Source organism: Conger conger, chromosome 9 (assembly GCF_963514075.1).
Source record: "Conger conger chromosome 9, fConCon1.1, whole genome shotgun sequence".
Taxonomy (NCBI): domain Eukaryota; kingdom Metazoa; phylum Chordata; class Actinopteri; order Anguilliformes; family Congridae; genus Conger; species Conger conger.
In genome coordinates, this window is record NC_083768.1 from 30,782,656 (window position 1) to 30,809,370 (window position 26,715).

Below are 26,715 nucleotides of genomic sequence, written 5' to 3' on the forward strand. Positions count from 1 at the left end.
CTGCTTACAAACCTATGGAGAAGAAACCATGCTGAGCAAGGAATGTGTCCTTTGCTCTGGTTAACGACGGATGATATCTGGATTTGTCCGTTTTTATTTTTATTTTTTTTAGGACAACTCTTCAGCAGAAAGGAGGCTGACTCATCACGGAGGGACAAGCGCGTGCGATCTATTCATCACTGTCCTGGGTCGGCCAGTTGCGTCTGCATGTCCAGCGAAACGACATTTCACTAGATGTAATATTCTGCTATGTCAAGCCAAATTGAGGAGTCGGCTGATTGAAAGGTGGATGTGCGAAATTGACGGGGCGCTGTAAGATAGCCTTTTTTCTTTATTTTTTTGGAATGACAAGGAAAACCAGAGCCAGCCGCCCACTTGTCAAGTTGAAAATTCCTATTTTGGAGTGTGAAAACCTGTCAAATCTTATGGGATGCATCATATGGCAATCAAACTGATAATTCCAGCGCATGGATGCAGCTACCATGGTAAAAACTATGCTCGCTAACTGTATTTTCCCCCATGTGTGAACGCATGTTGCGAAATAGACAGCAGTGCCAAGACCTGCTGCATCTACGACACATAAGACATTGAGCATGCAATTGTTATCGAAATTAAGGCAGTTGTTCATATTTACTTTGCTCTAATATGCAAACGTGTTTGCACTTTTTGCGGGTTCCTTTAAAAAGTCTCATAGATAACTGAAAGTTAATCCTGAATGTGTTTTTGTAATATATGCGTTTAGATATAGATGTAAATCTGCGGGGGGACATGTCATCTGTTATAATGGAGTACACAATCGGCACATGGTCAGTGGACCATTCATATTCGGCAACTTAGCTTTGTATTTGGCATTGAAGCAATATTTTTATCGAAGGTAAACGTGATTTTATGAAATGATTTGCGTCGTTTGCCGAATTACTATATGTAATAGGCCTACGAGGATGCGTGCAAGTTTATTACCCACAATTGCACTCTTATTCAAGTCCGTCTGACACACCCCAAGGATAGAAGACGCGTCCTTGGAAGGCTACAGAATGGAAGGCAGGAGCCTCTCTTCAAACTCTTAAGTGGTTGTATGAACAAATAAACCGAACAACGTCAAAGACCATTGGAAAAAACACAATGGAATTGTCCGAGGTTCGGTGCTCGAGTGCCAGCGAGGAACTGTACACCATTAACAAAACTCCAACCAGCAACAGCAGTACGAGACCCAAAAGACTGCTCTGGCAAAACGCCGTGAGACATATAACCGAACAGCGCTTCATTCACGAGCAAAGTAGCGCGAAATCCACCACTCCCGAAGAGTCCTACGGCCAAAGCTTACGGAAACAATCGGCTGGCAGGACCTCAGTGAGTGACAGACACAACAACGGGGGAACCAAAGTATTCCCCGAAAGGGCCAGCAGCGATTTGGGTTTTCTCCAAATTGACTGCGCCCCAAGCAATTCCGATTTTTTTCTGAACTGGGGCTACACGTACAGGGGTGTCATTTTCCCCACCTTGAGAAATTCCTTTAAATCAAGGGACCTCGAACGTCTTTATCAACGCTATTTTCTGGGTCAGAGACGCAAATCGGTAGTCGTAATGAACATACTGGACGTGGTGACGAAGCTCACCCTTTTGGTTCTACACTTGACTCTGGCTTCAGCTCCGATGGACCCTATAAAAGGCATGCTATTGGGTTTCTTCACTGGTATCGAGGTAGTGATCTGTGCCTTAGTGGTGGTTAGGAAAGACACGACCTCTCACAGCTATTTGCAATACAGCGGCGTGGTGACTTGGGTGGCCATGGCCACGCAGATTTTGGCAGCTGGTCTGGGCTATGGGCTTCTTGGAGACGGGATCGGATACGTACTTTTCACCCTCTTTGCCACTTACAGTATGCTTCCTTTACCGCTTACATGGGCTATTCTGGCAGGATTGGTCACGTCGGCTCTTCACATTGTTGTACAACTGATTATCCCCCAAAACGCACAAATATCTACAAATCAGGTAGGTGTAAACACTCTTCCACTTTCAGACTAACTGCCACACTGTCCAAGAGAGGGAGCAATCACATGACGTGAACACTCTGAGGAGTCTCAAAGACGTATGAAATAATTAAGTGTTAATCAGATGTATCAGGAGGGGATTGCATGCAGTAACCTACATGTGAGATATTGCTGCTGGACGCTCATCAGTTTATGATCTCATAGAGTACATTTTATGAATGTAGTTGGATGTGCTATTCCTGTGATTATTCCATTTTTGAGTGAATGACATGTGTGCTATTTTCCATTAATTGGTTCTGCGACTGGTTATGCAAACAATTGGGCAGTGGTATATTCCCTAATTTTACTCTTACAACACACATTTTTCATCTCGCCTCAACATGCCATTATAAATAACTCCACAAACACGAATCAATGTTACACTGTATTTTAATAGAAATATTCGAAATATTGACATTAAATTAATTACACAAAGTAGCGATCCCTTCTGTAACTTCCATATCCATATTGCCGTATTGAAACTGTATACAATATCTGCATGTACTCGTAAGCTTGCTTTCTCGAGTAGGTTAGACCGCTGTCCATGTAAGAGGTTCTGAAATGGGATATTGAGAAAAGAAGTCATATAAATACGTAGCTCCCCCTACTGGTAGGATTTTTTAAACGGGCGTTGCTTCCTTGTTCTGCTGTTTTTTGCAAGCACGGACACGGAAAGTAGGGTTAAATCTATGACGAATTGTTAAATAGCCTAAATGTCCCTAAAAACGACATACTTTTTGTTCGTCGCTGTGTGTCATTATCCATCCCTTTCTACAAGGTCATACCAAATATCAAGCGATTATTTTCCATGCAGTTTTCATTCGTGTGTGCAATAGGTTACAGCTAGAAAACTAAATAGTGCACCAGTACTGTGTAGGCTACAGAAATAACCGGGATCAAGATCACCTGAAGATCTAGAATCTATTGAAACCGTGGTTTCAAAGCAGCCAAAACAGTAGGCTAATCCACGCAAACGCGTTAAACTAATGCAGTAGAACATATGTGCAAAAGCACAGTTTGAATAAATCGTCCGCTCTTTGTTGAAAGCTGACTTTCCATGTTAAAAATAGGAGGTTACAGAGCTGTCTGATTCCGGCATTAACCAGGCGGTGTGCAGGAAAGAGGGGCCGGGCTTCACAAATCTCTCCTGTTGACATCATGAACTTGGGCGAGAAGGCTGCGTCGCTTCCATCCAATCAATCAAGACCAGCAGGGCTCAGTAGTTTTCATTATCAGAGTGGATAATCCAGGAAGCCCAACAAAGGTCCATGACAGCACTGCCAGGATAAAACGTGGGTCGGGAAAAGAGCCGACGCAGCGAAAACGTCACATTGCAGTCAACAGTCCCACGAAGTGTCACAGTGACGTAAAGAGAACGTTAGATGGCTTTGCTGCATTTAAAAGTAGGCTATACAAGCCTGAAAGTTTAGCAGGCCGGACTTTTTGACCGTATGGCTAATAATGGTAAACTTGATTGAGTTTTATTGAAGGCTGGAATAGTGGGAGACATAACACAGGCTTTTCGTCTGTCTGCCGTGTGCAAGGAGAGTTATGTATTTCGATGATTGCATGGAGCTGTCTTTGTAATGCATGCTTGTCCTGTCAATTAATGCAAGTTATTTCTGATTTACTATATATATCCACAAAGCTCTAGAGTAGGTTTGGTTCTGTTTAGCATAGTTTATGTAAGAGCTATAGGCTATCTAGGCCTATTTATTTCAGTGTTTTTATCTAGTAGTCTTATTTAAGTCTGATTGACACAGGTCTGAAATTATTATGTGCAGATTATATGGATTTACTATGTCATACACTCACTCACACACCAACGGCGATTGGCTGCCATGCAAGGCACCTACCAGCTTGTCAGGAGGATTTAGGGGTTAGGTGTCTTGCTCAGGGACACTTTGACACACCCAGGGTGCGATCGAACCGGCAACCCGCTGACTGCCAAACAATTATTATAGTTACTATTGTAGTAACTATAATAATAATAATAATAATAATAATAATAATAATAATAACAATCTCAGAACATTCATTGTATAAATGTGGTACTCGTGTTACTAATTTTTATACTTTTCAGTAAACTAATCTGCAATCTTTGCCACTTAGTTGAAGATTTTGTTCTCTTGTTTCCTTAGTCTGAGTTAGCCGGATAACTTTCTGATAACTGAATAGCACTTTATACGTCAGTCTACGTGTATGTTCCTGGGTTTTACTCTGTGCGGTTTTTAGCTAACTCAGTAATCCAGCTTTGTGGATCAGGGCCCTGTTTCCATTTAATCCTTGCATTTTACTACAGCAATTATAAAGAGCTTGATAATGGCAAATTTTGTGCTTCCGGTTTTATACCTGGTGAGCTAACAGTTCAATGCCCAAGGATCTATCTCAATTTTGTTTTCAGCCATTCTATTCCATAAACATTTATATCATTATTTTAAGTGGAAATATCTCTGTGTTTCCAGAAGATCATTGACCAACCTTTTTATCTTATTACTGAACGCAGTTATCAGTTGTTAAATTAATCCAGCGTGTAAATATTCATGCACAAATATTCTGGAGGTTGATAAACTTTCCAAGTTGTGAAAACACCACACCAGGTCAATACTGTTTTCCCTCCCTTATGCTTTGCTACATGGATACACATCAATACTTGGAGCTACTCAGCAATCTTTGCACAGCGGGGTTCATTTCAAATTCTGTCTAAGCTTCAACAGATGATTAACCACTAAACAGTTAGTCTTTTTCCAAGAAAAACACTTTTCTCCACACTTACAAGAGTGGTGTAGAACGCCATCCTCCCAGCCTCTACAATCATCTCTAATGGAAAAGGCCATTAGAATTAGAAGAAGTGTTTTTTTTGTTGTTGTATTTTCTTTTTACGTAATTCCGTCCATCTGTCCGTTTGTCCATCCATCTGTGAAACACTTATCTGACAAATGATTTCCAGAAAATGTGCTGTACACATTCATGTTCCCAAGAGGAGGACATTCTACTGGTTTTGGTCACCTCATGTCCTTCCCTCTAGCGCCACCAACAGACCAAACTTCAGATTTGTAATTTACGTATTGGTTGGATTGGCATGGAATTTGCTGTGAAGATTCATGCTCCCAAGAGGAAGCAACCTAGTGGCCTTGCTGACCCTATGACCTTTCCTCTAGCGCCACCATCAGGCCAAACATATCTCAGAAAGTAATGACTGGATTTCCACGACATTAGCTCTACGTGTTCATGCCAGAGATGCAGGGGAGGTTATTTAACCTTGGCGGAGGTCTGCACTCTACTGGGCACATTTATTATAATTTTATAATGTGCTTAAGTTTTAAATGTACCATAATATCTTGGCTCCAGTATTTCCCCATATTCCAATCGGAATATTTGCAACACACAGCATGGTTTACTGATGCAGATCAGATCAGGACTATTTTAATATTTTTGCATATGCGTCAGTAAATGCTTGGGCCCACATAATTATGGCTAATTAATTAATACAGGACTGCCGGAAATAAGTCATTGGGATGCTGATATTGGTATAGGCTGCTAGAGTATTTTAATGGATGTACATCTCCTGTTTCCTGCCGTGGACACATCTGGGCATTTCTGTGGTCACTCCCGCTCCTGTACAGAAACACGGCCAATGGGATAATGGCATCAGAGCCTGTCTGAGTTTTGTCCAGAACCTGTGCAGCAGGATCATAAGCAGAGACTAAACCTGAGCTACAAGGGGTGGTCTGTAGTGTAGTGGTTAAAATAAATGACTGGGACCCGCAAGGTCGGTGGTTCGATCCCTGGTGTAGCCACAATAGGATCTGCACAGCTGTCAGGCCCTTGAGCAAGGCCCTTAACCCTACGTAGCTCCAGGGGAGAGGGATGATGCTTTGTCTCAACAAATGTAAGTCACTTTGGATAAAAGCGTCAGCCAAATGACATGTAATGTGACTAGGCAAAGCTCAAGTCAGAGTCACGGATGAACAGTGGATGTTTCGTGGCTTTGGCTACAGTACACAGGATCACAATGAGTATTTATTGTTTGTTATTCTCAATGGGAATAATATTTTCACCCGACACATTACACCTCATTTTCCATATTGGCCATTTGATTTGAACGTGTGCACTTCTCTTTTTAACCCACAGTCTGACTTTTTTTTCTTATTGGAATATTAATGTGATGTCACATTACATAGCATTTTATTTAGCAGACACTTTTATCAAGGTCATGTATCATAAGTTGTGTCCTAATGTTTTGTAAGTTCTCAGAGTTTCTCATTTCCTGTGTCCCATGTTTTCCTTTGCCCCAGAAACATGCATTATAGTCATCTCTGCTTTTGGACACTATGTATTCACTCTCATTGCATGCTGAACTGCAGGGGACAAAAAGGGACACAATTCAATGGGTTCTCATTGTTTTCTGGTCTATCCCTTTAATAAATGTATGAATAAGATTTACCAAACCAGGTCAGGTCAGTCAGCTTGAACTGTGCTGATTGCTCCTCTCTGCATTTTACACTGATGGAGGTGTGGCCCCTATATCACCTCCCAAATATGGTGCTGGGTGGTTGTTTATGTGGCCAGTTTGTGAACAGGGCAATACTGAATCAGGGTGATACATTATTTTCCATTTTACAAGTATGGGGGAGAGAATCAGTGTAAATAAGGCTATGTAATAACATATAACTTTTTATTCACAATGTGGAAATTAAGCTTTATTTCAAACAGCACAATATGGTTTGACTCCAGAAGAAACTGCCTGTCACAAAGACGTTAGGACCATAACATTGACTAAGTCAGACGCACAGCTGTGTCTTCAGGTCGGAAATATTGGAGTAATATTCTGGACCTGGCTACTGTGGTGGAATATGTTGCGGTGTCTAGGTTATAAAGCATTCCTTTCCTAGGCTTCATTTACAATGTGATGAACTTCTATGGCTTAATGAGTCTACTGTCAGTGGTAGCCACCACCAAGGCTGTTTATGTACTGTGTCAAACACCATAAACATGCACTGTGAACAGATTTGTCATTAGTAAGATAAATGCACAGTGAATAAAAAAATGATGCAATTGAATGTGCCCCACATGTGTTTGAAAATGACTCATACACAGCTGTACTCTTCCATCACATCTGTAAGGTCCTCTAATTAACTAATTTTATGCCATAATATTTTTATTGTTAGTTCACCTCTAGCAGAGCTTACATAGGTACTGGATATACACAGAGTAAAGGGTACAAAGAGTTGATTTAACACTAATGACCATTTTTCTCTGTGAAATTGACAAAGGCAATAGATACATTAGCATGTGAATAGTGCAACTAGCCCCTGATGCATTGTTTTCTGTTTTCATAAGAGTATTGTAGATTTGTGCACACATTTTGTACATTCCCTGTCTTTCACATCTAAGATATTTGACCTATTAGTATTTTTGCAGTGAGAACCCATTTGCACAGTAAGTCACATAGTCACCACAGTTACTGTGTTTCCATGGCATCAGCCCGGCATGCTCATGAATGCATTCCACTGCCCTGTTCCCAGTGAACTGGGTTTGTTTGGGAAGATGAGAATTTCAGTGCCTGTGAGTGTTTGATACCTACAAACAGAGTGTTGCAAAGTCCCTCAGATTTGATTCTGCGCTGTTGTCAGCTGATGGCAGAGTCTTTTATCTTCCCCTTTTGTGAGTCCTCCCCCCCACCTCCTGCCCCCCTTCTCCATAATTACCATTTGTGCATCCTTTCTTCTTTATTGCACTGAATCATAAGCTGCTTCCTGGTAGGCTCTTGTAGTCTCTCTTCTGTATGTACGGAGGCGCTTGTTCACTTGCCTCTCCCTTTCCACCGGATGTAGGAAGAAAATGGACAGCTAACAGTGCTCAATAACTGGTGTGCAGCTAATTGTTTAATGCTTTTGTTTTCGGTGATAGAGACACTCCAGGAGTCAATATTCTTGGTTAGTGCAGAGCGGGCAGGGAATGAGTGTTAATCATGATGGGCCAGCAGAGTGACCAATCTGGGTCGCCACATCATTAGCCAAGCTGGATTGATGCTATGGCACTGTGCTAAGTGAAGCTAAGGAAGTCTTTACATATCATATAGGTTGGTCTTAGCACAGATTCTGTTGGACCACCAGATGTGCAGCACTGTATTCTTAATATTGCACAATTGCATTCATATCAGTTTATGACACCATATATTTTCCATGGCTAGAAACTGCTACCTTTATCTGATTATATATTACTTATAGGGGGAGACATAAATGCAGTGTTTGACTTACAAAAAGATAGATCTACGACCACTGCACAGCAACTAGCCTCTATTGCTCTCAATAATTTAGCAAAAGATTTAAATCTTTCTGATGTATGGCGTGACAAACCCATTGCAGTAGGACTTATACTTGCTTTTCATCATGTCACAAGACATTTTCTAGAATAGACCATATTTTGTGCTCTCATAGTTTAACAAGAGCTGTTAAGGAAATACAGATACTACCTGCTATTCTTTCAGACCATAATCTTTTACCGGTCGATTTGCTTTTATTTCCCAAAATTACTAAATCTCCCAGATGGCAGTTTAATGCATTTCTTTTACAAAATTCTGATTTAAGGACAGGTTTAATAGAATTTTTAGATTGTACTAATGACTCAGTTGATCATCCTAATATAGTATGGCAAGTCACTAAGGGATTTATTAGAGACGTCATGTCATTTTCTGCTTTGGAGAAGAAGTGTCAGATATTGGGGAATTTTTTTTATAAAATAACTACTCTTCTACAATTGCGTGAGATATGTAAGAAGCTAAAACTGAATTAAAAGATGTATTACAAAGGCGAACTGAATTTGTCACGCATAGTCAGACAAAAATATTATTTTAATGAGAGTAGATCCAGCAGACGTGGTCTTCAACTAAAACAGCGAATCTCGCACTTGCATAGAAAACATCACCCAAAGGTTTAGTCTCAGACCCTAGAGAAATAAATGATGTTGTCACACGCCGTGTGACTCCTCTGGGGGGGAGATGTGGCACTTCCAGGATTTTTGCCGTTGTTTGTCGCATACTGAGAGAGAGCCAACGGCCACACAAAATAAATAATAAATTGTCTTCGCCCTTCCCCCTCAAGGGTTCCGGGCACAAATAATAAACTAACACAATAAAGTAAAATAAAGAAAGTAAGACCAAGTGGCATCTTTTCAGCTTGCCACTTGGAGCTCGGAGCTAGCCACTTTTCAGCTGTTTTCCTCCCAAACGCTCAGTCAACTGAAGGATAAATGAAATTACCTCAAACCCACCACCCAAAACTGTTGCTCTGGAGTGATCTCCCAGTCTCTGCCCAGCACTGTGGAAATGAGCACACTTTAAGCACCTGGGCTGATAACCCTGGGCTGGTAACACAACCCAGATGTGTGTGCACATGCGTGTGCTCTCTCCACCAGCAGGGGCCAAGACAATCTGCTTCTTCAACAGATCGAATCTCACAGATGTCTTTCACACCTTTTATATATAACCTTTTTATACACCTTTTTATATAAAAAATGTATACGAGATTGGCAAAACTAATTCAAAGTGGTGCACAGAATCCTGACAAATCCATATCTTTACTTGAATTGGAATCAGCTCTTAAGTATTTCAGTCATCTAAAAACGTTAATCATCAACTGATCCTTTTTAAAACCACAGAACATGCCGGACCTCATACAGAACATACTGAGCCAAATAAACAAATAATCCAAACTGTACACGATGTTCCCTTGACTTTTGTACACATGGGGTGGGAATGTTCTGAAACCCATGTATTTTGGGGGAAAGTTTTAAAGACATTTTCCGAAGTTCTCGATAAAGAAATCCCTATTGAACCAATTGTTTTTTTCTTGAATGATGACACTGGCTTTACAATTAACGAACCAAAAAGGGAAGTACTTTTAGCTGGTCTAACAGCAGCGAAAAAGATGATAATACAAAGATGGATTCTCTGCCTATATTAAAATGGTGAACAGGTTTGTCAACTGCTAGAGTAAATGGAGCCAAAATTAGATAAAGAAACATGGATAAAAACAAACATAAGATTACTGACCTACTGAGAAATCTATAGAAGGCTATATTATTATTATGATTATGATTGTTATATTATATTATGAATTTATAATATTGTGTATTTTCTCATACTTTTTAGTTATATTTTTAATAATGACAAATAAATGTGAAACAACTTACTGAATATTACACGTAGCCAGGGGTGGGAGGAGTGACGTACTATGTTTGTGTTGTTTTGATGTACTAAATAAAAAAAGTTGATCATAAAAAAGAATGGTGCTCGGTACCGTATCTGGTAAAGAAACTGTGGCTTTAGCAAAAGGCATGGGTGAGATGAGACCAATTTCATGATTACTGAAATTAACTGTTGCTGTGGTTATGCGCACTTGACATAGATTTTGCTCATACAAATAACCTGTATGAATGGTCAGAATTGTCAGTGTGAGGGCGTAAATAAGCAGGGTTCTAATGAGCTGAGATCTTGTGATCTGAAACCTTTGGTCTTGAGTCCAAAGTAATTAGGCAAAGTACTGCCATTATATCCTATAGAAAACTATAAAAGTAATTCAATACATTGTCGGTGCGATTTCCCCGCATTTTCTCGCCAATTTCTAGACAACTGCACTTATCCTACAGTCTCTGCCATCATTTCTGAAAGTGTAGACAAGCACACACTCTCTCTAAGGCATGTGATTTCGCCAACCGCTTCTTTTCACACCAATCAAGCTTGCGCTGACATTTTTCACTCCTCATCCACTCCGCTCCACTCCCGCACTCCCACCTCTCTCCTGCCCAGAACTATGTGGAGCAAAGGAAGGGAGTTGATGAGTGGATGAAAGGAGAGAGCAACAGGAGTGAAGAAAATTCTGCTTCTCTGTAATCAAAGTCGACGTTGACTATTTCATATCATAAGTGCAATTTTTTGCCGAGCCCACAAATATTCCCATAGCCACAGCTCTTACACATGGTCAGCCTATTTAAAGCTGCAAAATAGCTTCTACGTTTCAATCACACATAGTAGGCTACCGTAGCCTGTCCAAACATGAACATTGCGGTTCACGTCATAACACTCATTAATATGTAACCAGTCTATCTATACTGTAGCTATGCTGCACCATGATCTATTGTCAGTTCATTGAATAGGATAACTATGGGATTTCACGTTCTCTGTTATTTCCATTTTCTAAAGGTTGGAAATGTGAAAAGACTTCCGCAGTAGCATACATCGCCGGGGAGGAGGGGAGGGTCAATGGCCACCCGACGGACCAGCATGCATTGCTACAGAACGATGGGAGGGGGATGGTATCAGAACACGAAGCTTTGCTACCAGCACTTCCCCTGTAGGACTACTAGCCACAGTTGGCTCTCACTCTCACATAGCTGCCAAAATATTACTCCCCAGATTTTAGTGTAATCTGAGGATGCTGCCAAAATCCATTTACTAAAAATATTAAAATATTATTAAAAGCTTTCTATCAGAATTGTAATCATACCACAAATGATTACAATTATAACTTTAATTTTTAAAAAAATGTTCCTGAATAATATTAACATTTCAGTCTCAAAAACAAGGTGTACGAGCTGAATCTTTATAAAAAATAGAAATAAATGCAAATAATAATAATTCCTTGTTTCTTCCAAATTGGGGTGTACAAACATTAGCATATTCACAAGTTGTATATTTTTCATCAAACATCATTTTGTTTGATGTCAATGGCATCCTGTCTGTTCATCTGGTTTAAATGTTTTGATTGAGCCAAAATGCTACCTACCAATGCTACCATAGCCCAGCCCAGGCACTGCCTCTCTAAACCTTATAGTGTGTGGTCGTATGTTATATTCAATATTAGCTCAGTTTTGCATCTGATTATAATTGTCATATTGAAATCATATACTGTAAACAGTTGACTAGGCATAAAAAAAACACCACACAGCATGCATACTTCCATCAGTAAGCCGTGTGTTGTTCAGCAGTCTGAAAATCATTGGCATCTTGGACATCCACATGCTGGCAGCTGAAGGCACTCTCCGTGGGGCAAATGGGAGCAGATTCTTAACATATTTTTGCAGGGCGGCATGTGGCCAGAAGTCACACTTTGGGCTAAACATTACCAAAGTGTAGTTAGGAAGGGAAACAATCTGCAGAGGGCTTTATAACAATTACTGAATACACCACACACGTGTAGAAAATGAGCACACATGGGCCTACTGTCGTATTTCAGAACTTTTTCTAGTTTACTGCTGTTAGCTACATGCCATTGTAGGCATTGTACTAAGTGTCTAGTATTTTCTGGTATTAGTTTGTTACTTGTTACTTGATATATCTGTGTTATATAATTAATGCTTCAGTCAGTGGGACAACAGGACCAGACCCTTTAATGTATAAAGTACATGATGACCCCTAATTCATTTACATGGGCCGGAAGTATTCTCTTGTTTAAGCTGGGAGTCCTTGTTGAGACAAGGTACCCCTTTCACCGCTGCATCACTGGACCCTCTCCCACGGGCCAGTTTTTAACGTGATTACGCCCTGTTTAAAGCACGCTTTCCATAGTGTTGATTGTGAGAGAAACACGTGAGCTGTGTGCACATATCTATTTTCGTTTATAACACTACTGTTTGGTTTCTCTGCTGGGAATGCTGAGAATTCCAGATCAATATTGGGAAAATAACCAACAATGGAAGATTTACTTCAGTGGTGCTAAATGTTGACCTGACCATGCACGGTAAATTCAAAAGAGCAGGCTTCATTTGAACAAAGCTTTTCTAAAATGAGACCACTTGAAGTATTGTCCAATGAATGCGTACTGTGGTGCTTCCTTGTCACCATTTCATTCACAGTTATCCTTTATAAGTTATTTAACTGCGCAATAGCCTATTCCACCTTTCCAGGTATGTAGTAGGTTGATTGCTTTCACTCCGATAGCGTGCTTCGTACGTCAGTGCACACAGACCTCCTGAGGGAGTGAGGAGGTGGTACGGAGAGGAAACCAGCAGACTGCAGTGTCAAAGGGAATGCTCATAAATCCCTGAAGGCCTCGATCCTCTGACTCAAGGGAAAGATCACAGCTTGACCAGACAGAGGGAGTCTAGCCCGTCATATGGATCAAGAGTATAGGTTTACAACCAGTGGGTTACACAACACCGTAAGATGATTAGGTCCAGAGAGAGGTAGTGGGCGCTTCATTGCCTCCAAAAGGTAGGTGTAGGCAATCATCCAAACCAGTTAGCACACCTGATATTCCTAGGATTATTTTCCGCAAGCGATCGTTACGACTGGCTGAGTTTCTTTGCAGGAAATGTCAAACAGAATCCTTCACAACACAGCTCCCACCTGGGCAAATTCAGTGCATCTGACGGATATATTTCAAAGTATTCATACTTCCAAAGCACTTCTGCTTTTCGGTCTCATCCAAGAATCCTTTATATTCAACGGTATAGTATGAGTAAACATTATTGTATACAAATTAATACAGTGGGCCCCTTTACATCGGCGAATTCAATAGTGCATCTAGAGTGAGCGTGTTGCCTGGTGGTGAAGGAATCTGTTCAGTGTCCCAGTCAAATTCAAGGCTGAACGTAGCCTAGAGCAGGAATACACTGCATGTTCCAGACTGATTCCAGATCCCTGCTCTGACATTAATGGCCCCATGTCCCCCTCGGTTCATCTGGCCTTTATTTCTCTAAGGTTAAGGCCATCATTGTCTCCACAATCAATGATACCCACAGGATAAGCGGACCCCTGAGGCAAGACTCATGCAATAATGGATTTCACATCCAGACACCACCGAATGTCAGAAGTAGTCTTTGCCTAGAGGAGAGCGCCGTGATCAATTCCTAAATCGATTACAATTACTGTTGTCTTTTTTGTGTGACTGGTGTTAATCCATGTTACCCAAGATCACAATGGAAGACAGATGAAAGGATGCGGAGGTGGAAAGATCAGGCAGGGCAGGGAAAGGGAGTGCCTTTTTCCCAGTGTATTCGTTGTGAGTGATAAGGAAATGCGCATCGTCTGCGGTTTTTGCACTGCATATATTTATCCTTTAAGGGCTGTTTATCTTTACTCGGAATCTATCGCGTACTCAAGGAGAGCGGTTTATCAATTATAAATGTATTCATTGCTGCCCCACACAACATGTTGTTATTTATGGCCCAGAAAAGAACAGCGGCGTGACAGTGTAATTAGGTCCCTCAAGCCATCGTCAATATCCATTAGTCAGAGTAAATGGTGATAATCTCACATTTCAGAAGTGAACTCTTCAAAATAAACTATAGTGGTTCTCTCTGTGAATCATTGTTCTACCAGTGTTTGTGACTGAGGCATATCACTTCCTATGATTGTCCTTACAAGATAGACTATGAACATGGAGTCCATGTTCCATTCGTATACAGTCCAAATAACTCTGTTGTTCTTGTAGCTTATAAATCTATATGGATGAATAGATTCATTGTTGAACCAATTAACAGATTCTTGAAAAATCGCTGGCCTTGCCGAATTAATCACAGAAATATTTTACTATCAATAGATAGCATTCAGCACAAGACTTATAGCATCTCAATGGTGCAATCTCAAATAATTAACAGAAATTGAAATAAAAATGAATAAGTCACTTTGGAACTTTGTGCAGTTGTATTTTTAGCAACATGCTGAGTGTGGTTCAGAGATTTGTTTTTGACGAATGTCAGTCGCACTCGTTGTTTGTTCCCTTGGTAAATTAAAGCTTGAGAGAACCACGCCATAAATCTTTAGACAATGAAGACTGTGCTGTCATTGTTGTGTAGGGAACATGAAGTCAATGATGTTGCTGAAATATTGATGCCCTTAGATTGGGTGCGTTGTTCCTTAGAGGTGGAGATATGATTGAAATGACAATGGAAGCACTTAATAATTAACATGCAGATTGACTGGATAATGAATATACACCACACAATGAATAAGACAGCAGCTAGGTGTGCCATGCAATGCACTGACATTACAGAGGAGAAACAGGAGGTAAATGGGGGAAAAATTATGATCCTTATTGCACCCATCAAATCTTTCATTGGAAAAGCAAAAAAGGCCAGGTATTTGCCTGTAACTATGAAGTGAATGTTTTGTCCCTTTCAAAAACCTGTTTGGAAAGACTGCCAAAAAACATTTGCCATTAGCCATTTTGATTTAAAGCATCCCATTTTAGCATTAATGTACGCTTTTACAATCAACATCATCTATTAGTAAGCCAACACGATTCTTGTCAGGATTGTTGCTGATAAGTGCATGGGTGGTCACTGTCACTCTGCTGCTCTTCCTTCCAAAATAACATGGCCCACCTAATTGCCTCCATGTTCATATTTTCATTGTGCGTACACTCTGCCTTTAATCATGCTGGGGATCAGTGACAAATTAAATATGTGAGGGTGTTCCCGGAGAGACGCTGACAATAACAATACGCCAGCGGGCTACATCTATTTCAGTCCTGTTTATCAAATAACAACGCTCTCATGTGCCACCTTGTCCCATTTCAGTCCTGTTTTTCCCCTTTTTGCGGACAGCCAATGCACAAGGACGAAAAGCCCTCCATTATAAAAACGGTCCTAATCTCTCGCAAAAGCCAAGAATTCTTGTAAATGTATTACATTGTCAGAGTGGCTATCTGTGGTCTCTTCTGGTAGGCCGTGCACTGAAGTGAGTGGCTGTCTTGTAAACAGGCTTGTAACGACAGGCTTTCCGTGCCCTCTGAGAGTAAGGAAGCCAACTTCAGAGCCTGGCAACTGTTGTGTTGCTCTCTTGTGTGGAGTTATTTATTCTTCTTCTTCCTCTGCAACCTGGCTTCCTTATTTGTGTGCTAAGAGCATTGTAAAGCAATTAGCCAATTCAGGAGCATAAGAAAACATAGGAATGTTTGATGACAATAACCATTCAGTCCATCTAAGTCCTTCATTCATCATTCATTAGTAGGCCCGCTGAAGGCAGAGCCAACTACTGTTCTCTCTGATCTTTATTTTTCTACATTAGCATTCGGGGACCTGGGAAATGAGACATGCCAAATGTTGCGACTTCCCTAGTTCTACTGCATCTGTTGTCAAGCAGTATTATTTTAAAACAAAAGCTTTTAAATAAAGTATTCATTGACTTAACTATGCATGCATGCTTCAGAATTCCAAACCGGCAATTACCTAATCTGGCAACAGTCATGGTCACTGAGAATCTTCACCATAGGCCTAGTACTCATTAATGTTAGCTTGTTTGCTACCAAGCTACTATCTCTCAACCTTTACTGAGCCACACTAGTTTTAAGTATAACCTACTGCTTGCTATTTGCTCACAAATTAGCTTGTGCACTGAGTCCTCACTACAGCTAAAATAGCAGTAAAATAATAATAAAATACAGCTAAGTTAGCAAGATAGCTAGTAAAAACTTAATATCCGTTTTACTGTTTCAAGCTTTACTTCCAAAAAACAAGTTGCTCACATAGTTTATAATATTTCTTTATTTATTTATTTATTTATTTATTTACTACAATCCCATGATAGTCTATATACCAGAATTCCGTGAACATATTCAATCAAAAAACATACACTAAAAGTGAAATTCTTCAGGAAGTAAACTGTCCCTTTAAACTCCCAGTGTATAATGTGGGTTGACATGGAGTGCAAGTTGCTAATTGCTGGTTTGTTCCATTTTAAGTGTTGCCAGGGCCTAGCAGAGATGCATTAGTGAGGCGTGAAGGAGCAGGTGTCGAGACACTTGTCTGGGCTTGTCTTGCTTCATTTCCAAGGCTGCCAAGGGAGTGCATTTACCCTTTGTAGCTGTTCAAGGTCTCAGGATGTACAAAGCAAGGAGTAATTGTACAGAACTGATAACGGTTGCATGTAATTTCATCAGTCCCTGTTTCCATCTTCCCCCTTCCCAGTACACCTCCCAGTACACCCCCCCCCCCCCTTCGTAATTATTAGCTAATTCATAATGCATACTGTACCATGTATTACACACTAAAGGCATTGATTTACAGTTCATTAACAAAACAAACAACCACAACAATTTGGTCTTCTGTAGGTCCTGTAATGGTGTGGGGCATATTTTCCCTTCATGATGTGAATGCATTCACTACCCTTTGAAGGCAACATTGAGATCAATTGATACTCAGTGGTACTGAGTGATCATCTCCATCTTATATTAAGTATGACTCAGTTTTATTCAGACAGAATGTTGTGTCTTTCAAAATGTCACTGCCTCCATTAACTGAGTAGTTGACTGGATAGTGGCTGGAGGAACATTACACTGATGACCTCTATAGCCATCTCAGTCACAAAATCTGAATCCAAACATGCATTAATGAGAATGATGGCTCAGATGATGTTTTCCACATCCATCAACTAACATTCTCATTAAAGACTAGCAATGAATTCCTGCCTTAGAATTCCAGATGCACATACATTGACTCTATGCCAAGACACATATGAGCTACACATGGTGATAGTCTATATACTCTAGACTCAACTAGAGTGGTACTACTGGATCTGTCTTGGCAAAATGTCACCTGATTGGTATGCCAAAATCTGGTGCATGGCAATTCAGCTAATGGGATTTGCAAGAACAAAATATATTTTACCAGACACCTGTTGTCTTGGTTATTTATTTTCCTTTTTCAGTTAGTGATCCTTTTTGTTTTCCCAACAGTGGAACATATTTGCCAAAATGGAGCAAATGAAATAATATTTGTTTTTGGCATTTACTTTTTATCTTTGACGTCATCTATTAAAGGAAATTAGTTTGTTTGAAATTGCTAATCGCGAGAGAGACGTTCTTATCTACCAAATGACAATTGAAAACAAATCAAAATGGTCAGATAATTTCATAGTTCTGGCTGGAGTTTTGAATTGTTGCTGAGAGTTCTCTGTTTGACATAGAGCTAGATTTAATGTTTAATGTTCATGACAGTATTTACAGCACATGATTATTTTATCAATATGTTTAAAGCCATTAGACCCACAACATGACAGCCACTTCATTATAAGTTAATAAGTTAAGTGGCCGCAAAATTGAATGTTTAGAGATTGTATTTGTCGGCATTGATGTGAATGCTTTGATGGTTCTATTTGTAGGGAATCAAAAAACACTGTGATTAAGAGTGTGATTGTAGGATTTTAAAATAGATGAACAGCAGTTTCAATTATAAAAAACTAAATGTTAGCCTTTTCATTTGACATGCGATAAAATAGCATTGTTCCAAACAAGGTGACCTGACTGCATTCATTGGAAAGGGAAGACAGGTTCTCTCTTCTTCCCTTCATTCTGTCAGTTCCTCTCAAACGGATGCTTTCACTGAGCAGTTTGTTTTGCTGTGTCTGTTCACTGCACCTCTATTTCTGTTTGCGAAAGGTTGAGCACCAGCTTTGGCCTCAGGAGGTTAGGCTGTACTATTGCATGGATGAGACAAGATCCCAAAATACACCTCTCCCCTTCCCACAATGTTGTCTCAGCTGCTCAGCTGTCCTCAAGCCACTCGGCTGTTAATTCCATTCTCTTGAGCTGTTATGTACATTTCATAAATGAATATTAGCTTATGAATACATATTACCTTTACCCCTGTCACACCTCACAGTTATAAATATTTCAAAATACAATCATCAGCTAATAGAATCGTGGTCCAAATGGCAAGATTTAGGTAGTTAGCTGGTGTCAGTGCTGTATTGTTCTGCAATACATATTTTTGCAAGAACTCATTTTTGACTATAGCATTATCAAGTGTTTCGACTGGGCTCATACAGCAGAGTTGCAGCATTTGTGTGCCTGTGAGTTTATATCAAAAGTTACATCATATTATATCAAACCACTTCTGTTTAATAAGCTTTTTTTTTTCAAAAAAAGCCACTGCCACTCATTGGTTTACTGTGGCCATGTTTTTTTCATGGGTACTTCTGGGGGGAACTGCTCTGGGGGGATTTGATGTAAACATTGTCCATCAAATCAAAATATATTGCACATTTCACACACCTTTGTCACAACCCTGAAACGCCCCACAAGAGCAAGCCTAGGACAACAGCGGCAAGGAAAAGCTTCTTCATCCTTGCAAGATGTTGCAAACCGTCCATAATGGCAGCATACTATAATGACTGGAGCAACCCATAGGGGCCATAAATATGTTCCTAAATTAGGAACATATACCTTAATTAGGCCAAACGCATGACCAATGCTTTAATTAGGAAACCCAATTAAGGTATTGGTCACTGCAGAAAGTGAAATATCTCAATGAAAGAGATATTATGTGATATTTCTGTGATTTTCTGTGAATATATTTGAGCCATGTGTGTTGGTCTATTGGAGCCTTTCTGTGCCTGGCAACTAGAACTACATGGTCCCAGAAGGGGACCGCTAAAAATAAAATAAAGTATCACAATGCTTTAACATTTCAATCACATCTCCTTTTATAAAGTATTTGTACTACTTATTGTTTTGTTTTATCATTTCTCACTTGATATCATTTATCAAGTTTTCCTACTATAAGGTGTTCTATGGCATGCATACACAGAGGGATGTTAGATCCACCGTGACTCCAAATCCAATGAATTACCACCTATCAATATGTCAATATAGCAGATACATTGCTCCAACAGCTAGATAAAATATTGATCCCATTCTGTTCAACAGAAAGTTACAGTGTTATTTATTTTCTTTACAAGTAAATTCTGGTAAGTTCTGCCTGTAACAATCCAAAATAACTTTTCTTAACCTTAAGACTGTGAAGACTGCATGGTCTTTAACATTTGAATGTACTGTACTTGTACAACAGCAGGTGAAAACTGAAAAAGATCTGAAAAATCTGCCAGGAATTGAACCCGACCTTTCCTGCCACAAGCAAGAATTATTGTCTTGCTATTTGTGACAGGAAACTGAGGTGATGGGTCCAGGAGGGTGCGTATTGCAGTGTGTGTTGATGAGTGGTGACTGTTTGTGTTCCACGGCCAACCCTGTCACTCTGCTCTGTTCCCTCAGTTGGTGGCCCAGGCGGTGTTGTTCATGTGCATGAACATAGCAGGCATGTTCATCAGCTACCTGTCAGATAGGGCCCAGCGGCAGGCCTTCCTGGAGACCAGGAGGTGCATCGAGGCCAGACTCCGGCTGGAGACGGAGAACCAGAGACAGGTGAGACCACTCTACATCATCATTGTTTTAACAACCTATCAAAATACATTCTCCTCACTCATGAATATTCATACAGAGAGTGGTGACAGAAAATATTTGGCTCAGCTAGGAAGGACTGCAGAGTGCTAGGTCTCATAAGTGATTATTTTCATCTGTCTGGATTGACAGAGTAGAATTGTGTTCTCAGAAATATTCATGTGAAAAAGGAAGTTCCCATGTATATATTTCTTTCATTGACAGCTTATCAGAGCATGGTCAAATCATAATTTGCCATTGATTTGCCCTTGTGTGACAACAGTTCCCTCCGCAATGGCTTCTGACGGTGCCTTTTTATGTATGGTACTAAGAACATACAGTAGTGTGCAAAAATATGTGCACTCCAGGTCAAAAATACTTTTACAATTAATATCTAAGTGAACAGAATTTAACCTGACTTTTAAATGGTACAAAGTTAAACATGACACAGGTCTTAAAATTTTAAAGCAAGATTACTTTTTCTTTACATTTTTTACAGTTTCAAAATAGTAAAACAAAGTAAAAAGGCCAAATTCTTAATTTTGGAATTGTTCCCCATTCTTCCTGACATCTCTAGCTCAAAAATGTTCTTTGGCCTCCTTGCATGTACACCATGTTTCAATAATATTCAAGTCTGGGGGCCGTGGTGACCATTCCAAAACCTTAATCCGTCTTTCCTGGAGGTACTTCATCGGTTGATTTTGAGGTATGCTTTGGATCATTGTCTTGATGGAATACCCAACTTCTTTTCAACTTCAATGTCTGGACTGACAATCAAACATTAGCCTCTAAAATTTCTTGATATTGGGTGGAATCCATTCTTTCTTGCACTCACACAATATTTCCTGTGCCCCCAGCTGCCACACAACCCCAAAGCAAAATGGATCCACCTCCATGCTTAACAGTTGGCAAGGTGTTCTTCTCTCCAAACATACCTTCTTTGGTGGTGGCCAAAAAGTTCAATTTCGGTTTTGTCAGTCCAAAGCACCAGGTCTCAGGTCATTCTTTTTGAAAGCTTTCACAGTCTTCCAGACCTTGCCTTGACTTCAACTGTTCCATTTATCTTCCATTTTCTAATAATGTTTTTGACAGTGGAAATCGGTAGTTTGAAATGTTTTTAGCCTTCTCCTTCTTGGTGGAAATGAACCATCTTCATTCTGATATCCTTTGGCAACTGTTTAGAGGAACCCATGGTTGTTACCACTAGACAGAACAACCACTGTAGTTGGATTCTGCAGCAAGCAAGGAGTTCCTTCAGAATTAAAACTTCAGCCCGAGTAAATAATCTAGGTATGGGCCTTGGTAATCATCAATGAAAATGAAAAGCAATCTTGCTTTCAAATTTGCAGAAAGGTCTCATGTTTAACTCATGGAGTTCAGGTTTGCGTTCAATCACACACAGATTCATTGTAACAGGCACGTAAACCAGGGGTACCCAAATCTTTGCACCCCACTCTTTTCACTTTTCATCCTGGGCCTGAAAGTCTTGCTGCTGTCAATGTAGAGACACATGCCAGTGTTTGCTCGTTGGAGTGTATCCGTTCTGTGTCAGGGAGAGGCACTGGTGGAAAGCTTTTAAGGTTGAGTATTTCCTGAATATAGCCGCACTTTAAATGCAGAGGTAGGGTGTGTGGTGTGTGTGTGTTGGTTGGGGTATTTTAATGGAGTGGTGCTCACTCAACCACCGGAAGGCACTGAAGATAATATGGGTGAATGATCTCTCCCTCCTTATCAGATGCAAGACTGAGGAAAGCAAACAGTGTAACAACCTTGCAGCGCATGACATTAGACTCTGTCCAGTCATTGGCCTTTCCCACCATTGGTCCAGAAAAATCTCCACCGAACCGTGTGAAGCTTTGAGGCAGAGCAAGCACAAGGGAGACTGACGTAGCTTTAAAACAAATTTGATCTGCCAGTCTACCCTTCTGCCAAATTCTTTTCTGTGTTGCTTTTGGCTACACATGCCCTTTTTCCCGAATGGAAGCTCACAGCTTGATGTTACCGTCAGGTTGTTGATTAAACCGAGTTTAAGGCATCGAAAGGTTGGGAGTTCAAATGACTGCAGGCAAGCGCAAACAAGGGCGCAGGTGCAGCCCAAGCTCGTTTATGGGATTGCATTACGGTAATGGCATTAGTAGCTCTCGCCTGTGGATTATGTAATGGATACATCCCACTTGCCAACGCCGTTTATTTCATGTTAAGCACAGCATCAAAGGTAAAGCAGCAGCAATGTGAACAAATGTACATTGGAAATGGCAAGAAAAATGCTGAAGTCATTAGGAATCGTTGCACACACGCTCAATATCCTTGCTGGGCAGCAGAACGCCCTTCATCTGTTAAGGACAGTGTGATGTATTGATGTCTTTTGGCACTGTGACGGAATTGTGGTTCTTGTCACCTTGGCTGCATATTCACAAAGTGTGATTTGTTCCACTGCTCAGACCCTGTGCATATGGATGCCAGATATCAGTTTCAGGGTTTGGTTTTTGAACCTGTTCAGACTACATGCACATTGATGTCTGTGCTGTATTGTGCTAAATTGTAGACTGTGGGATTCAAACCCCTGCTTAGAATATGTCCATATTTAAGTCTGTGCTTGATTGGGGCTGACAGACCTGTATATGGTAGCTGAAGACAAGGACTCAGCCAGATTTTATGTGTTGGAATACAGACAGTGACATCATGGTGAAGGTCAGAGTGCTGAGATTTGATTTAACCTGCATCCATAAACCCATTTTAACACTCAGCTAGTTGATTGCTCGTTCTCCAGGGGCGTATCCACTTTCAGCCAATCTGTCCATTTCCCGATGACATTGACCCCAAAGCCATGGCAGATATCATCAAGTTAAAACACTTGAGTAGGAAATTGCAATGCCAATGTCAAGCTAATCTGGCTTCAGGACGGAAGCATGAAAATAAATATTTCAGCATTTTTTCCAGCTGTGCCCAAATAAAGTAGTAATCTGAAGATCTCACAGTAAAGGCTTGCTCTGTGCACCACCATCATGCTCATTGTATCCCCAAATTTATACTCCCAAATCTGGCATATCCAATCACAAGTGAAGGCCTGTTTGATCCCTGTCAAATCTTGAGGGCAATTTCACCATTGTTCTCTGAAACCGACACATATTTTTCTTCCTGAGTCCACCAACAAAGCTAGAACAGGCACAGGCACAGGTCATCTTGTCAGATCACCCGATCGCCTGAATTAACCAGAAGAGTTACTATTGAGTCATGAGGTAAAGAATAGCCTGCTGTTGAAAATGTTGCCTTTGTAAGCATTTGCCATTATTCTGCAAGACTCCCTGTAAAGGCTTGCACCGGCCCAGTCTGGATTTGAGCCAGATTAAACCATAAGGTACGTTCATGAATCAAGTCAGATTCTTTTTTTTATTACTTACAGTATATAGCACAAGTCAAACACAATGAAACTCAATGTGCTTACATGCAGGCAGCTACATACGTACATACTGTAGATACACACATACATAGATAGATACATATATACCAATAGCTACGTATGTATCTACAACTGCAAATATCCAAGCAGACAGACACACAAATTTGAGTCCTGTTCAACTTGCAGATTGAGGTCTTAACAGGTTTGGGAACATAAAGAGGTTTTCATTTTCATGACTGGATATTGAGGAGGCAGACATAATTAGCACGGCGGTGGTAAGGTCCTCACTCGATTAGAATCTTAATTCTGATATTTTCTACTCACGCCATGAGGGTGCATGAGGGGCGAAGCATTATAATACCACCTGGGAATTCTCAAGCAGGGGACGCCGGGAAAGGCTTTAGTTTGTTCTCTCTCTTTCTCTGTCCCTCTCTCACACACAGTCTCTCACTTTGGTGCTCTCTATGGGGTAGAGCTCTTATGAAACACTTCAGCGCTGTTTCACGTAGAGTGGGATTATTGAGAGGAGGCTGTGTGAAGCCATTACTGTGACAGTCCTGGCAAATACTAGGCCTTTTCAGTCTGGATATTTTTGTTCTTGTTTTTTTCTTGTTGCAAATATTATCTGGAATGGTTAACCCCTTAAGTATCACCCCTTTTCTTGATACAAGCTTGAAAATGACATACTCAAAATAAAATGAAACACATTGAAAGTGGAAGCTTTTTTTTCTCACTGATTGGATTTTCTGTTTTTGACAGGATACAGATTAGTGTAGCTGTGGCTGGTGTGCTTAGAGACAAAATTGAGCTATGCCACAACACTCGACAAATCCTATTTCAAATTTAAGGACAATATCACCAGAAAATGAGCATTTTGCATCTATGTACAAGTACTTTTGTAGAAGTATACAATGGCAAAACAGACAACAATGATAATTCCTCCAGATAAATTCTAAGTAAACAATGGACAATCTATCAATGTTTCTCAGAGTTAGAACATTTTTAGAATGAGAAACTATTATGCATTTGGTCCACTCGACCCTTGAAAAGGACACTGACATTACCTTATTTCATGTAGTATGTGGATTTCCAAAATTCAGAGAAGGTGAGGTCCCCCCACATTTTTGTTTACCGCCCATATCTTGAACTGTTGTTGCTAAAGAAATGACATGTTAAAATAGGTTATGCAGATAGAACCACAAGCTTTATTGCTTTCAAATGGTATATCCTGTTACCATAGTGATTGAAAATTCCAAAGAAAGGGGAAATATTTTTTAAGGGGTTAAAGAGGACTTAAGGGGTTAAACTGCTTCCCCATTCACAGGCTGATGGTTAAACAAATCTGGTTGGAGTGGACATGAAAGAAATGATAGTTACTGTGAATATTTTTATTTTAATTACATTTATTTATTTTGCTGATTAAACATGATCAGCTATTAAAGTGGTTCAGTGTATTTTGTGATGTGATTTTGATCTTTCTAAAAAAACTGTCAAATGGGATACCTTATGTGTATCTCTTCTGATCTTTGTGAGACAACTGTTGAATGAGATACAATTTCAGATGTTGTGAAATGTACCTTTAAATTGTATTTGCTGCATGTGAATAGACCCAATATAACATAGAAATTCCAGGAGAAGCATTTATACAGGGATTTGTGGAGATAATAATCTTGTTATCTCATTTATATCAGGTAAATCTCTTGGAAAGGCTATGACAACTCCTGTGTGTATGTTAAGGGCATGATAATCAATTCACAACTCTAATCCAAGTTCCAATTCACAACTCTAATCTGGTTACCCCACAGGGGTCTCATAAACTGAGGCATTTTTTCTATTTACTGACAAAACGGTTTGGCTGTAGCTGAAATTAAATTGTGTAAATGATTACAAAAGTAACGCTACCTTACATTGGTAATTTAAGGCAAGAATAAACTGGTTCAAGTTTTGCTGAGAAAAGGCCCTCAGACTTTAAATGAAAAAATCTACTAAAACATAAAAAATAATGTTTTCTACATGCAGATGATTGTATACTGTACGTCAATACCCAGGTCACAATAGGTGAAATACCATGCTTGACAAGATTTAAACAAATTACTCCAGGTGATCCGTGTTGGAAAAGACTTCTGTTCGCACTGGGTCCAACAGGAATCTATTCTCCCTCTCGCCCCCACCCGCCTTTCTCCCCTTGCCCGTATCCAGGAAAGGCTGGTACTGTCCGTTTTACCTCGGTTTGTGGTGCTGGAAATGATTAATGACATGACGAACGTGGAAGACGAACACCTCCAGCACCAGTTCCATAAGATCTACATCCACCGCTATGAGAATGTCAGGTAAGGTTGTCTCATCACTAACATCATCACTTATATGATGTACGAGACTTATTCTCCAATGAAACATTGAACCTCATTATGCCTTCTTGTAGATAATTTGAACAAGTTTGGACATTTTTTGTTTGTGCTTGCCTTCAATCTTGAGCTAATGGAACATGTCGAATGATACTATGGCCTCGGATTGTATCACAGAAAAATGTATTGGATAATAAAAATTGCTGGATAATCTGCTAGTCCTATAAAAGTGTCAATATCTCAACAACAATTATGTACTAGTCCTATAAAAGTGCCAATGTGTGAACAACTATTTACTCCACACACGGTGGGTGTACATGTGCATATTTGTGTGTGTGTGTGTGTGTATCAAAATATATCTAAAGAAGTTATGAACATTTTTATGCAATAGTCATTTGAGCTAGTCATTATTCTCACTGTGAGTATTCAATATAAAATATTTGTGAGGACATTAAATGAATGGTCTTCCAACTGTCAAATTATTTGTTATACTAGGGTGAAATAAGGCTGAGAAGTTTTCAAGAGTGATTGTTTGAAAGGTCAGGCATATTATTGCAATTTGTAAGCATAGGAAATGAAGGAAAATGCCTTTAATCAGTCCATTCATAATGCTGAAAAGAGATGGAAAAATATTTTTTTCATGACATTAACAGATTCTGCATTGCATGAATATTTAATGTTTTGTTTGAGCTGGAAACTATTAGAAATTGAGTGCTTTATTGCCTGCAGGGAGCATTTCAATAGCAATGATTCCATCCTACAGATTATTGTTGCTGCAT

General features: G+C 40.0%; 1 protein-coding gene across 1 annotated transcript in view; it reads left to right on the forward strand.

Annotated features, from left to right (window-relative positions):
* Positions 1 to 743: 743 nt before the first annotated feature.
* The window catches only part of adcy8 (adenylate cyclase 8 (brain)), a 60,460-nt gene continuing 34,488 nt past the window's right edge, over positions 744 to 26,715 (forward strand). The window contains exons 1-3 of the mRNA XM_061255966.1: positions 744 to 1,992; positions 20,027 to 20,176; positions 25,791 to 25,921. Of these exons, the coding sequence (XP_061111950.1) occupies positions 1,123 to 1,992; positions 20,027 to 20,176; positions 25,791 to 25,921 (1,151 nt within the window). The 5' untranslated portion in view covers positions 744 to 1,122. The remainder of the gene's footprint in view (positions 1,993 to 20,026; positions 20,177 to 25,790; positions 25,922 to 26,715) is intronic.